The sequence below is a fragment of the Etheostoma cragini genome, chromosome 10 (genome assembly GCF_013103735.1).
Source record: "Etheostoma cragini isolate CJK2018 chromosome 10, CSU_Ecrag_1.0, whole genome shotgun sequence".
Taxonomy (NCBI): Eukaryota; Metazoa; Chordata; class Actinopteri; order Perciformes; family Percidae; genus Etheostoma; species Etheostoma cragini.
Window position 1 is genome coordinate 8357384 of NC_048416.1, and position 12482 is coordinate 8369865.

Genomic DNA, 12482 nt, shown 5'->3' on the forward strand with positions numbered 1-12482 from the left:
GTTGACCTACATAAAATACATCTTAGTTTAAACATGATCATAAACTGCTCTCTGTACGTCTTTCTTTCTCAGAGAGTTGATCAAGTATGAGTTCTTCCCAGAGGCCACTCGGACAGAAGAGGATGTGAAGAAGTATCCCAAATACCCCTGGGGCCGGGACATCTACACACTGGAGGGTAAGACGGTCATACCTACATTTACCCTCCCCGATTTCTAGTTTCCACTGAAGGTAGATATGCGGATACTCATCAACCAAACCTTTTCCTGCTTTGAATTTCGTGTACAGTGTACTTTTTAAGAGCTGGACAGTGTTGTTGGATTGGAACTGGAAAAAAAGACTCTTATACCTTTTTCACCCACTGATCAGGGTTCAACCCTCCTTTTGGAAACTTGTTTTTTTGACTATCAATCATAGTACAGAGAGATAGGTAAATCTTACTTTATGATTGTTTTGCAGTGAATAAATTTAAAAAGGAGGTGGCAGTAGCTCAGTCCGTAGGGAGTTTGGTTGGGAACCGGAGGGTTGGCGGTTTAAGTCCCCGTATGGACCACAGTAGTGGAGTGTGGATTGGTAGGTGGAGAGATACCAGTTCAGCTCCTGGGCACTGCCAAGGCAGCGTATCTCTCTCTCAAATCCCCCCCGCTCAGGGTGCTGGTCCATCACTGGCAGCCCATTTACTCTGACATCTCTCCATTTGGTCATGAATAGGTCCTGAGCATGTAACATACCTAACAGAGTATAAATTGTAATTTTAATTACAAATCTAGATGTCAATAAAAAGTATAACATTTAAAAAAGCACAAATAAATAACGACACTTCTCATGTAATTTGTAACTAATTTGGAAATCTGTTCCTGTTTTTTTATGTCTGTTAGAATGAGAGAAGGACATATTTATTATGTGGTTGCAAATCCTTTTAATGACTTGCTGAAGCCTCGAGCCAAAGACATGCATCTCTTGGTAGATGCTCTTCAGTCAAGGCAGTCAGCTTCACTTCCTGTCTGATTGAATGTTTAGGATGTTTATTCTGTTGCACTGCTCTATACAAAAGGGCTGCCAGACCTACTGTGTTCACACAACAATTATACTATGCTGGAGTTCAGAGACATGCAAAAAAATGGGCCTCTGTTCTATCTGCAGAACGCGCTGCATACCAGGGTCAGTGTCATGTAAATGTTCATATAATTTAAAAATAAAAGTAGCCTTTTGTTATAGTATATTGATCAAAAGAACTTATGTAACACGTAAATAACTTACTTTTCCTAATCAGACACCCCTCTGTGCTACACTATACAGTAGCTTCTACTATGATATTAAATGGCTGGGGGGCATATTATGGGATAGGGGGGCCTCCTCCATTTTGGCACACATTTATGGTGAAAACTGGTGTTTAATATATGTCAAGAAAGAACCAAGATTCTGTAGTTTTTTTCAAGAAGTACATTTTAAGTCACTCCTAATTTAAAAAAAATGTAGGAGTGCAACTTGTACAATAATACAATACAAAACGTTTTGAAGTGTAATGTTTTCTATTTTGAAATACATTCTATTGATCAATATATTGTTGTACTGTAGTTACAGTAGTGGAAGGAATTGCCCCTATGGTTTGGCACGCATGTGAGCTGCAGATTAATTGCAAGTGTAACAATAATGGTATGAAGTACAGTTTAACTGCAGCTGTTACATGAATGGGGCTCAGCAGATAGCTGCAGCCGGATGAAGCCGCCTCTACAGCTTGTTCAGGAAGGTAGGGCAATGGCAATAAAGCGCTGGGGACTGCTGTTTTCACGCGAAGGTAGGCTACTCCAGTGTAATTTGCATCATGGAATTTGACTTATATTTAACGCCAATACGAGATGTTTTCATAGGTTATGAAACTGTCAAATAATAAGAATAGACGGCAGTGCAGCCCGCCGCGCGGACAGACCGCAGTCGGACGTCCGGCGAGAAGGAAAGCTCCACGCCGATCAGCAGAGGTCGTCTACAGCTTATTGCGGCGCCGCCTGCACCCTGGTGCAGCATGGTCACCGGAAAGCCTGACCCTGCAAACGGATATACCATTAGGATGCAGCGGCGCGTTCAGATTCAGTCAAATCAGCGCCAGCCTTATATGATATGTAACAGCTGTAGATGAGAGGGAGGCTGGCTGCAGAATATCAGACGTTCTGGCACTCATGATTTTAATTGCCGGAGACCAAAACCTCCTTTTAAGGTGCGCAACAACTTTCTCTATGCAGGAAAAACCTGTTTGAAATTGGTCCAGCATTAAAGAGCGCTACAGTCGGCAGCGGCTAAACAAGCTGAAATGTAACATTAACGAGTAATGCGCACCTAGAAGTGCTTGTTTTGACACTGACATGCACAGATTATTGTTCTAAGTGTCTAACAATATTATGCAAAGAGTCCCTACAGAGGTCGACCTTTTTGTTAAAGATATGCTTGCTCTATACACGCTCAAAGTTTATTCACATGGATTCGGTTTTTTGGAGCTGTTCCTGGTTAAACAAAGAAAATTCACTCTTCAACAAAAAGGTCTCTCTTTAAGTTTCCATTTCTATAATGTTGTCAGACACTTAGAATAACCATGTGAGCATGTCAGTAGCAAAAATGACAATGTGCGCTTGCCCTAAAATGTTATAACACATTGCAGCTCTGTTCACAGCTGCCAGTTACAGCATTCTTGCTAAACACTGGACCAATTTTCCAAGATTTTAGTTTGTGAGTAAGTGACATTAGTCACTTAGTCCCAATGCATGGAAAATCGGGTCACGGTTAAAAAAAACGACGACCAACCAGTACACCTAAGATGTGTTCTGTTCTGAATGCATTAATAAATAATGTAGAGAAACTACTGTGCGTAGCTAAAAATGTTCTAGATGCATCACATGGAAGAAAACAAACCAACTGACAGCTGGAAGACTGGAGGCATGTGATATGTGTTTATGTGTCATTAAACCTCTAAATGTAACCTGTCTTCTCTGATGTTATTGTTCAGGAGTGGTGGATGGCGCTCCCTACAGCATGGTAACAGACTTCCCCTGGCTGAGGACTCTGAGAGCAGCTGATCCCAACAGCTACGCCCGCTATGACTTTGAGGACGATGAAAGCAGTGAGTGCAGTCAATTTATCCACTCGTCATATCAGCAGACACTGTGGTTTTTCTTTAAATGAACACAATTCTTTGTATTTACCATAGACTGTAAAAAAAAAAAGATTGCACAAAAGTGAAGTCAAAATATTCCAGATAAAAGCGCCACTGGAGCCAGAGTCTGCGCCGTAGTGATCAGGCGGTGAAGCCGCGGTACCAAAGTCCTGCGCACACATCGGCCCGACCAATCACAATTCAGTCTCAGCTGTCAATCGTGGCGTTTTTGGGCGCCCTCTAGCTCACCCAGTGAGAGCGTCCACCCCATATTGGTTGAGTCCACCGGGTTCGAGTCCGACCTCCGGCCCTTTGCTGCGTGTCATCCCCCATCTCTCTACCCCTTTCATCCAAGGTCACTAAAAATTAAAGGAAAAAGTCCCAAAGAGTTTTCACCACGTTGTTATAGCAACAAATAACTCATAAAATCCAAACTTATCTGGAAAATGAACACTTAAACAAGCATCAACATGATCTGCACTACCTAAAATGGAAGAAACAATCTTTGGCAAAAATGTATTTGACTTCTTAACTTTTTAGTTATGGCCATATCCCGTCCGCTGACTAGCCTGGCTCCACACTCCTACATACGCCCTCCTACTCGGTCTGGGTTTGCGGTATAGTTTTGTGTTTTCTCCAGCAAAATTGTAGCGGCCCACTCAGCAAACAGCAGGAGTGGCTGAGAAGGATGATGTTGAAGTCGTGCGCTACTTTGAGTTGTAGTTCTGTAATGGCTGCGGAGAAAGATGCGAGTGAAGCTGTTCGGGATTAATGCGCACTGCAGCCAGCCACCAGGGGGCGATCAAGATGTTTTGGCTCCACTTTTAAAGTCCATGCATCAACCCCCAGTGTTTACCAGTGATTGTAATGTGTCCCTGTAACAGAAAAAATACAAAGCCTGATCATATAAGCATTTTAAATGTTTTCCTCTCCGTTGTGTCGTGTGTAAGCTACCATCTACGCACCCAGGCGTAAAGGCCAGCTGTCAGCTGACATCTGCATGGAGACCATCGGGGAAGAGATCTCAGAGCGCCGACAGAGCAAAAGAGGAGTTTTTCAGAGAGTGGTGGTCCTTTTCCTCCATCACTGTGATACACCAGGAGAACCTGTGGATGACGACTACATCTAGACACCACAAAACACTCTCTGCCGATCACATGGAGGGCAATCTCAACACCTGCTAGTCCTGCAGCAAGGCTGAGCTCCTGACTGAAAACACTTTTTATGGTTTTATTTGGAAAAGAGACATAGAGATGAATAGTCTGTTTGTATGAGGTTCACCAATACATCAGACCCTGATTTTCTTATTTAAGCAAACCTAAATCATTTATGGGCACACTAGAACTGTATATTCTCAAATTTATAGCAGAGTAAAAGAAAACAAATGTTGTGATGGTGGACATAACTCAATCTCTGCACAAATGGTAAATTCAGCATGAGTTACATTTTCATTTAACGAATTAAAACATTTGCTTTCAACACGAGGTAGTTAGAAATAAAGGTCCGTCTCTAATATTGTCCTGTTCCAAATAAAGTCCATTATTGACATCCTCTAGTGTTTTCAGCTGCTTGTCTTGTCTATCATGCAGAAAAGGGTTATGCTGTTGGTCTGATCGCTAACCTGTCAACTGCCACAGTCTGCCTACCTCTGTACCACACATGACCAATCAGACAGAAATTGCCTTAGACAGAAATGTCAAAGAAAATATGCTATTTTTAAATTCCTTTTTTTTAATTTTTTAATTTTAATTTTTTTTACCTTCATCGTGGCAAACAGTGGGTGGTTTTGAAAGGTGGACGGTATTTGTCATGGGTTTGCATTTAACCTCAGCAAGCACTAAATGGGGAAATGAGACAAAGCTGTTCAGTCCACAGCTGAAAACAAACTTGCTGATTAACTTCCCTGAGATTGATTATGCAAAAAGTCCTCTTTGCATGTTAGGTCTATTTGGAAAAAGCTTAAAGCCCCACCACCAAAGAACTAACTCCTGTTTATTGAAACTGATGATTCCGATGAACTACATTACGTTGTGTTACTCACATTCTCACTCAACTAGCCTCACCTGGAAACCAATTACAACGCAAATAGAGCATGTCCTACATGGCTTTGTCATGTTGAGATGCCGTGGTTACCACTGACTAAGCAGAATAAAGGGAGCTATTGGAATTATTATACTAGTATAGCTATTGGCTCAGTTCTTAGCTTTGCCAATGACCAAACAAAATTCTTTGGATTGGATAGTTCATCCCTGGTTATACATGCCCAAAAATATAAGAATAAAGTCCATCTAAATCTATGTTTAGCTGCTCTTCTAACTATCATCATAAGCTGGGCAGTCCCTATGTGCTGTATGAGACAAATGTACAACTGAGTTAATTTGCACAAACCGATGAATGACATGAGTTACATAAACAGGGAGACTAAAGGATACCACAGTGTCAAAATGCAATGCAAAGCTGTGATGTTGGACTTCTGCGATGTCCAGTCCCAGTCAGGATGTTCCGCATAACGATGCCGCTGAACATATCTGCTTAGTTGGCTGTTGGAGCAGATAATGTGGCTTTATTTTGTTCCTGACACCCTCTTGTGTTATGTTGGTTTTTGATCCATGGTTTTTGAACAGGCCCATGTCAGAAAGTTAGATTGAGTTCTGAAATACGTCTGAAATTTCAGGGGTAAGGGGGAGTTTGAATTATAAGAATATATGCAGAATTATTGGACTTTGGGATTTTTAGATTTTTTTTCCCCTTAGAATTCTGACTTTGTTCTGAATGTATTCTCATTTTTGTCATTCTTCTTCCCATCTTCTTATATGGATAATGAAAGGACGGGTCAGTGTCATACACGCATCACTAGGAAACTGTGAAAGAAATTCCTTAAAGGGGAGACATCTGAACAATACAGCAAACCAAGACATAACAAATACACTTAATCTCTTCTGTAGCACGCAAAGTATGAAAAACACGTAGTTGTAGTCAGTCTTAAAGAACTGTACACATCAGCTGACCGCTCAGCCTCAGCCTGTCTCCTGTAGTGCTCCACTGCTTCTTAAAGTCTCTCCTTATCCAAATCTGCGTGATGCCCTTTGTGAATAGAAATCCGGCTGCTAGGCAGATAGATGCCATGTTCTAGTAGTTTTGGTCTGAAAGGAGTTGTATCATGAACTGAACCATCATACTGTTTTTGGTTTCGTGTTGAGAATTTTTTTTCATTGCAAAGGGATTAACACGGCAAAAGGTGCTGGATTACTTTTTTCCTTTTGAGGAATCCGATTGATTGGTTTAGACAGGATTTTGTTGTCGTGTACATGGACAGCTCTGCCCTGTGTGACTGTATGCAGTGGATAGAACTGATTGGCTAGCTTCGGGATGTGGAAAAGGGTTTGTGTTCAGAAAGATGAGCAACTTCATTATGGATTAACTGTGAGTGTTCGCTATCAGAGGATCTGAAAATTCTTTTTGGCAGGTTCAACGGACTGACCATGATGTGAGTCCAGCCTTCTGTGTGTGTGTGTGTGTGTATTGACAACTGTACAGATGTCACGGATGATGATTATATGCTTCCATGGTGTTTATATGTTTATAACAAAAGAAGACTATTTCACATATTGAAAAATAAAATAACTTTTCTTGTTACATGTCCTCGTTTCTGATTCTCTACCAATGACTATGGGATTGATAACTGATGAGTCATATAAAGCTATACTCTCTCCCCCCCCCCCCCCCCCCCCCCCCCCCCCCCCCCCCCCCCCCCCCCACACCGATGACCAGAGGTAGAAGGGGAGGAGGAGGGTTCCATGTTTGCCTAAAAAGACAGCTGATAGCAAAGACAGAAGACATTTAAAGCAGGATGTTGTGCTATGATTGGATCATGAATTTTGAGGCCTATCCTGGTTGGTTTACTGGAAAGTGAACGCCTCTTAACAGCTGAATAGTTTTGGGGAGAGAGGGTGGGGAATGAAGTTTATTTAGAAGTCTTCCTGAAGGAATTTGCGCTGAGCTCCATTTTTCAGACAGCACCTTCCAAATCAGGGATACTAGCATGGAAATGGATACGTTTGATGTTCTATGGCTTGGACATAGAGAAGAGAAGCTGGAGGATTATTGGAAACTCCGTCTGATTAGTTGTTTTTGAATTAAATCTAATCTGCCATTCCCCCCTCTCTCCCTGTTCATGCCTTCAGCTTTCCTGTACAAATAAAGGCCTAAAGTGCCCCCCCCCCACCCCATGTTTTTACATGCACAAATCTGTTGACTTTTTTGAATTTCTAATTTAGCATAAAGCCTGTAGGCTCAGGTTAGCCTTGACATCTGCTAGTTATTCACTGACAACAAAGAAGCTCAAAAGTATTATTTGGATTAAACTAAATCATCAGCAACTCCCTCATAACGGCTGTAATGGGAATAGCCCTGTCTGACCGCCGCTCAGTGGCACCGCATGAGACAGGTCAGGGAAATGTAAACGACTCTACCTGCTTGGGTGTGTGCTGCCATTGCACCTAGCCGATCTCTGAGGGACTGCTTTCTACAGGGCCGTGTCCTTTTCAATCAGTATACTTGATGGAGACATCACCAAACGCTTCATTTCACTGGAAACATTTGCATCATCGAGTGTCTGAATGTCAAACCAGTTAAAACATCCATGTTCTAACGTGCTTTGAGGCATTGTTAATGATAGAATTACAGCGCAGAGTGGAGCTGACAGAAAGCAGACGCACGCAGCTGTAGAAACGGAGTCCATCTACCTGGACACTTCTGGCTCCACTAATCTCTGCTCTTCCTGCTATGACAAGTTACAGTGGAGTACAGCAAGATGGAGTCACACTCTCAGTCTCTGTGTGTCACACACACACACACACAAAATGTTTTAGTGACTCAGACTCCTCTACTGCTGTCAGCCAATGTAAACAGAGTGAAACTGTTCCAGCGGACTTCCTGTGACACTAAACAGCTTCTGTTAGCTCCTCACACTGTTTCTACACGACAGGGGCTCTCATCTGATGTTAAGAATGTACTAGTCATAGGATCATTTTGCAGGAAACCATATACGAACACATTTCCTTTCCTTTTTGTTCATATTCACAATGTGTTCTTGTGTTGTCAGTTCCTACTCTGATGTGATTTTAGACGTGGTGAAAAAAAGGCCTGTCATGAGCAGAAAATCTCTGTGCACATATAGGGAAGTGGGGGTGCAAAAGGATTATCTGAAAGAAATGTGAGGAGATTTTGCTCTGAAAATGACTCTTACTTGATGTGACCATAGACTGTTTGGACTCATCTGACACCAACCTGAAGTTTACGCTTTGCAGTGTCTGATCCCTTTTTTTTTTTTGCACCTCTTTACATAAATATACATAAATATGGCCATGAAATACATTCTGAAATGAATAAATAAGGAAATACGTATAAAGTTATAAATTAGTACATAAAATCATGGTAGCAGCTGTCGCCATGGTCCCACTACACGTCCTGCGATGCCATGTTACATCCTGCCACGATCTGCGGTGCCCAGCTACGTCCTGCTGTGCCTTGTAATGCCCACAGTGCCCTGCTATGCCATGAACTACTACAAAGAACTGCTACAAACTACAATTTTTTGTGACTGTTATTGCCACTCTTCATTCTAACCCCAACCAGTCGTCAGACACCGCCTACCAAGAGCCTGGGTCTGACCCAGGTTTCTGCCTAAAAGGAAGTTTTTCCTCGCCACTGTCGCACTGTTGCTTGCTCTGGAGGAAACCACTAGAACTGTTGGGTCCTTGTAAATTCTGGAGTGTGGTCTAGACCTCCTCTATCTGTAAAGTGTCTTGAGATAACGCTTGTTATGAATTGATACTATAAAATAAATTGAATTGAATTGAATTAAAAAGAACTACTACAAACTAGTATTTTTTGGGGACTGTTATTGCCACTCTTCATTCTAACCCCAACCGACCCGTCAGACACCGCCTACCAAGAGCCTGGGTCTCCCAGGTTTCTGCCTAAAAGGAAGTTTTAGCCTAAACACATATGTTTTACTTTTATTTATTTTAGGGGACTTTTTTTATATGTAAGTTACACGTTTATTTCCCTATTTACACGTTTTAATAAATTAAGTTTGGTTATCTAAAGATTCAATACTTTATTACCATACAACTTGGTGCAGATTGCTAGAGGTTTGCTTCATTGTGCTCATGACATGACACCAACAAAGACACACACACAAAAATAAGACATGGAGCATACATACACATAACATATATACACATACAGTATACGGTTCCACACAGGATCACACTTGAAACAGGTAGATATAAAATCGGGCACAGCGCTCACCTGGATGACAGATGTCAAGTTAAAGTGACACGGTGCATGGGGATGCAGAGCGAAAAACCACAAACTTCATATAAAGCCAGTGTGGGTGGCTTGAAAACTGTAGAAGAGGGGGCGCGTAGGTAGCTCAGTTGGTAGAGCGGGCGCCCATGTAGAGGCAACGGGCCGGGGTTCGATTCTGACCTGCAGCCCTTTGCTGCATGTCATTTCCCCTCTCTCTCCCCTTTCATGTCTGCATCTGTCCTGTCAAAATAAAAGCCTGAAAATGCACAAAAATAATCTTAAATCTTTTGTTTTAAATAATCTTTAAAAAAAGAAAACCCTATTATAAAACCAGTGTAAAAAGATGTGCAAACAAACAGGCTCTTTAGGAGAACCTTTTTGACCAGGTGCTGGTTCAGGGATGGAGAGCTGTTTAGAGATGTAACGGCTCTGCAGTATGTGCTGTTGAGGAAGCGGGAGGTTTTTGTCTTAATAGCTCTCAACCTTCTTCCCAATGGGAGGTTGGTGAAAAGGAAGTTGGCATCCTCATCTTGTCGGATGTTTAGGTCTTTCCGTTGGATACGGGTCTCATACAGTAGATCTCACACATGGGGGAGAGTTTGCGTATCCTTGACTATACTCTCCAGCTGCAACCTCTGCTGGACAGTAGACCTGCCATACCAGACAGCAACAGAAAGAGGACACCCTCGATGGCGGCTCGGAAGAACTGCAACATTCCCTCACAGCCTACCCTAAATTTGTATAATGTTGGTTCTGTTATCCTCCCATTTTAAAGAGCACCTAAAAACAATCTTAAGGACTCAGATTAAAAGCAACTATCTAGCCTTCCTGGCAGAATGCATCAACCCATATCAGTATCTGCCAAAGGACATACAACCTTAATATACCCATGAATCAAACTCAGCAGATTTGTCTGATACCCACACACTGACCAGAATCAGTCAGCATCGGGGAAAACGACAGCAGCTAATATGAGACCCAGGTCTGAGGTCAGATCCCCATGATCAGACCTCAGACTCTCCGCCTGATCAGCAAACTCAACGGCAGCAACAGGAAGCTTGCTGGGTTCAGACCTTGGTGCTGTAACAGTAACGTTAAAGCTTCATGGTTTTAAAACGGCATGTGAGTTGGTGCGGAGCATTGGGCTGTAAGTGTGAGAGACAAAGCACTGTCAGTGTATCTACCAACGTAAGGAGCAATCAAACCAGCTCAGCCGAATCTGGGGATCTCAGGGTGGAGCTGAAGTAGCTGACCTCTACAGTGACAACTTCTTTCTTATGTCATTTAAAGAACTTAAACTGAGATTTCCTCAAAACAATTTTTTTAAACATCTGCAAATTCTAAAGTTTCATCCTGGCAGCACCCCCCCACCCCCCTCTCGACATCTCTCCATTTGTGCATGAACAGGTCCTGAGCATGTGTGTGTATTCAGGTATTCAGGCCTGTGTGCAGTGTGTAATAACAACAGAGGGTAAATTGTAATTTCCCCATAGGGGATCAATGAAGAGTATAAATTGATAAATATAAACTAAAAACACTACAGCTGCTACGTTTGATCCTTGGTCTCTTTTCTGTTTTATGATAAGAGCCTTGTTATACTGTGTTTGTCTGTCAAATGTACCAAAACTCAATAAATACATGCTTAACTTTTTTTTTTTTTACAACAACAAAACAACTTAACCAAGTCCAGTACTCCCTCCAGAGCTGCATCCATGTTCCACCATCTTTGCAAGTACCGGCAGATTAAAGAAACAATCATGAACCCCAATTCTGAACGTCCCTCTCCATAATGAATGCATGTCAATGCTGAAGGTTGCTGGGAACAGCACAGAGCTAGAAAAGAAGCTTGGCCTGCAAGCAGGGCCAAAAAGTCCCCCTTAAACAAACAGTCGTTTTTTTATTGTCCTAAAAATAATGCTACCGCAAATGTTACATTCCCCATCTCTCATAGATTTCCAATTTTACTTTGCATGTAGCAGATCAGTAGATGTTTATACAGTTTAGTGGGAAGGACTCCTCTCCATATGAGGGAAAAGACTGCAAACACTCACTGGGAGATTTACTACATCTACTACATCTAGTAAAGGGTCATGTAAGTGTGTGTGTGTGTGTGTGTGTGTGTGTGTGTGTGTGTGTGTGTGTCTGTCCCTCCATGCTTGGTTGCCATCACTAATAGCCCAGTCTTGTCAGCTGCTGTAAACAGTGAACCATCTCCAAACAATACCTTATTAAGACACAAGAGACACACCAGACAGAGAGTTTGAATCCGGTTCGTACCTGTCTCGCTCACACACATCTGGCGGGGGGGGGGGGGGTATATCAAAAAACAAAAGATGTTAAAAAAAATGTCTTTTATAGGAGTGTCTTGGTCTTTGTCAAGAATGTAGCAGCACATAAAGGTTGCAAAATATGAAGGACAGAATTTACATTATTATTAAATATATTTCTAAATATTCCAATGAAATAGTTTAAAAACGCCAACAGCTACATCATCTCGCCTCTGGATAAGAGACAAGAGTTTTAATAGTGGGCACAGAGACAGTGTATGTTACTGAAGTGTTCTATCAGAAGCTCCGGTTTCTGCTCCTTAGGAACACAGAGGAGATGTAAGTTAATGGGGGGGAGATTCAGAATGACTTTAATAGAACAACATTTACATTCACTAGTGAGAGTTGAGCGTTATTTAATCATTTGTTGCTGTTACTGACCTTGTCTGAACACAACAAAACTGGTTTTCTTGTTCGTTAGTAAGAGAATGAGAACGTGAGAGAGCTAATGTTGGAGGAGAATAATCTGAGACGCGGACTTCACATTAGGACTGCAGTCTGGAAACATGGAAAGGAAAAAGCAGCAGCCTACAAAGTGAGAAGAGCGGGAAAGGAGGCAAAAAGGGACTATGAAAGAAAGTGGAACTACAATTCCAGGAGGACACTTCCAGAAGCATGTGGAAAAGTTTAAGAGCTATGATAAATCATCAGGCTTTTCCCTTGTCCCCTATTCTGTTTGTAATATTCATCGAGAGGG

At 42.0% G+C, this 12482-nt stretch overlaps 1 protein-coding gene across 2 annotated transcripts in view; it reads left to right on the forward strand.

The window, feature by feature from the left end:
• The window catches only part of fbxo38 (F-box protein 38), a 32015-nt gene extending 25246 nt beyond the window's left edge, over positions 1 to 6769 (forward strand). For both annotated transcript variants that reach the window (XM_034882831.1, XM_034882832.1), the window contains exons 19-21: positions 73 to 176; positions 2997 to 3110; positions 4094 to 6769. In XM_034882831.1, coding sequence (XP_034738722.1) covers positions 73 to 176; positions 2997 to 3110; positions 4094 to 4272 — 397 coding nt within the window. In that variant the 3' untranslated portion in view covers positions 4273 to 6769. The remainder of the gene's footprint in view (positions 1 to 72; positions 177 to 2996; positions 3111 to 4093) is intronic.
• The last annotated feature ends 5713 nt before the right edge of the window (positions 6770 to 12482 follow it).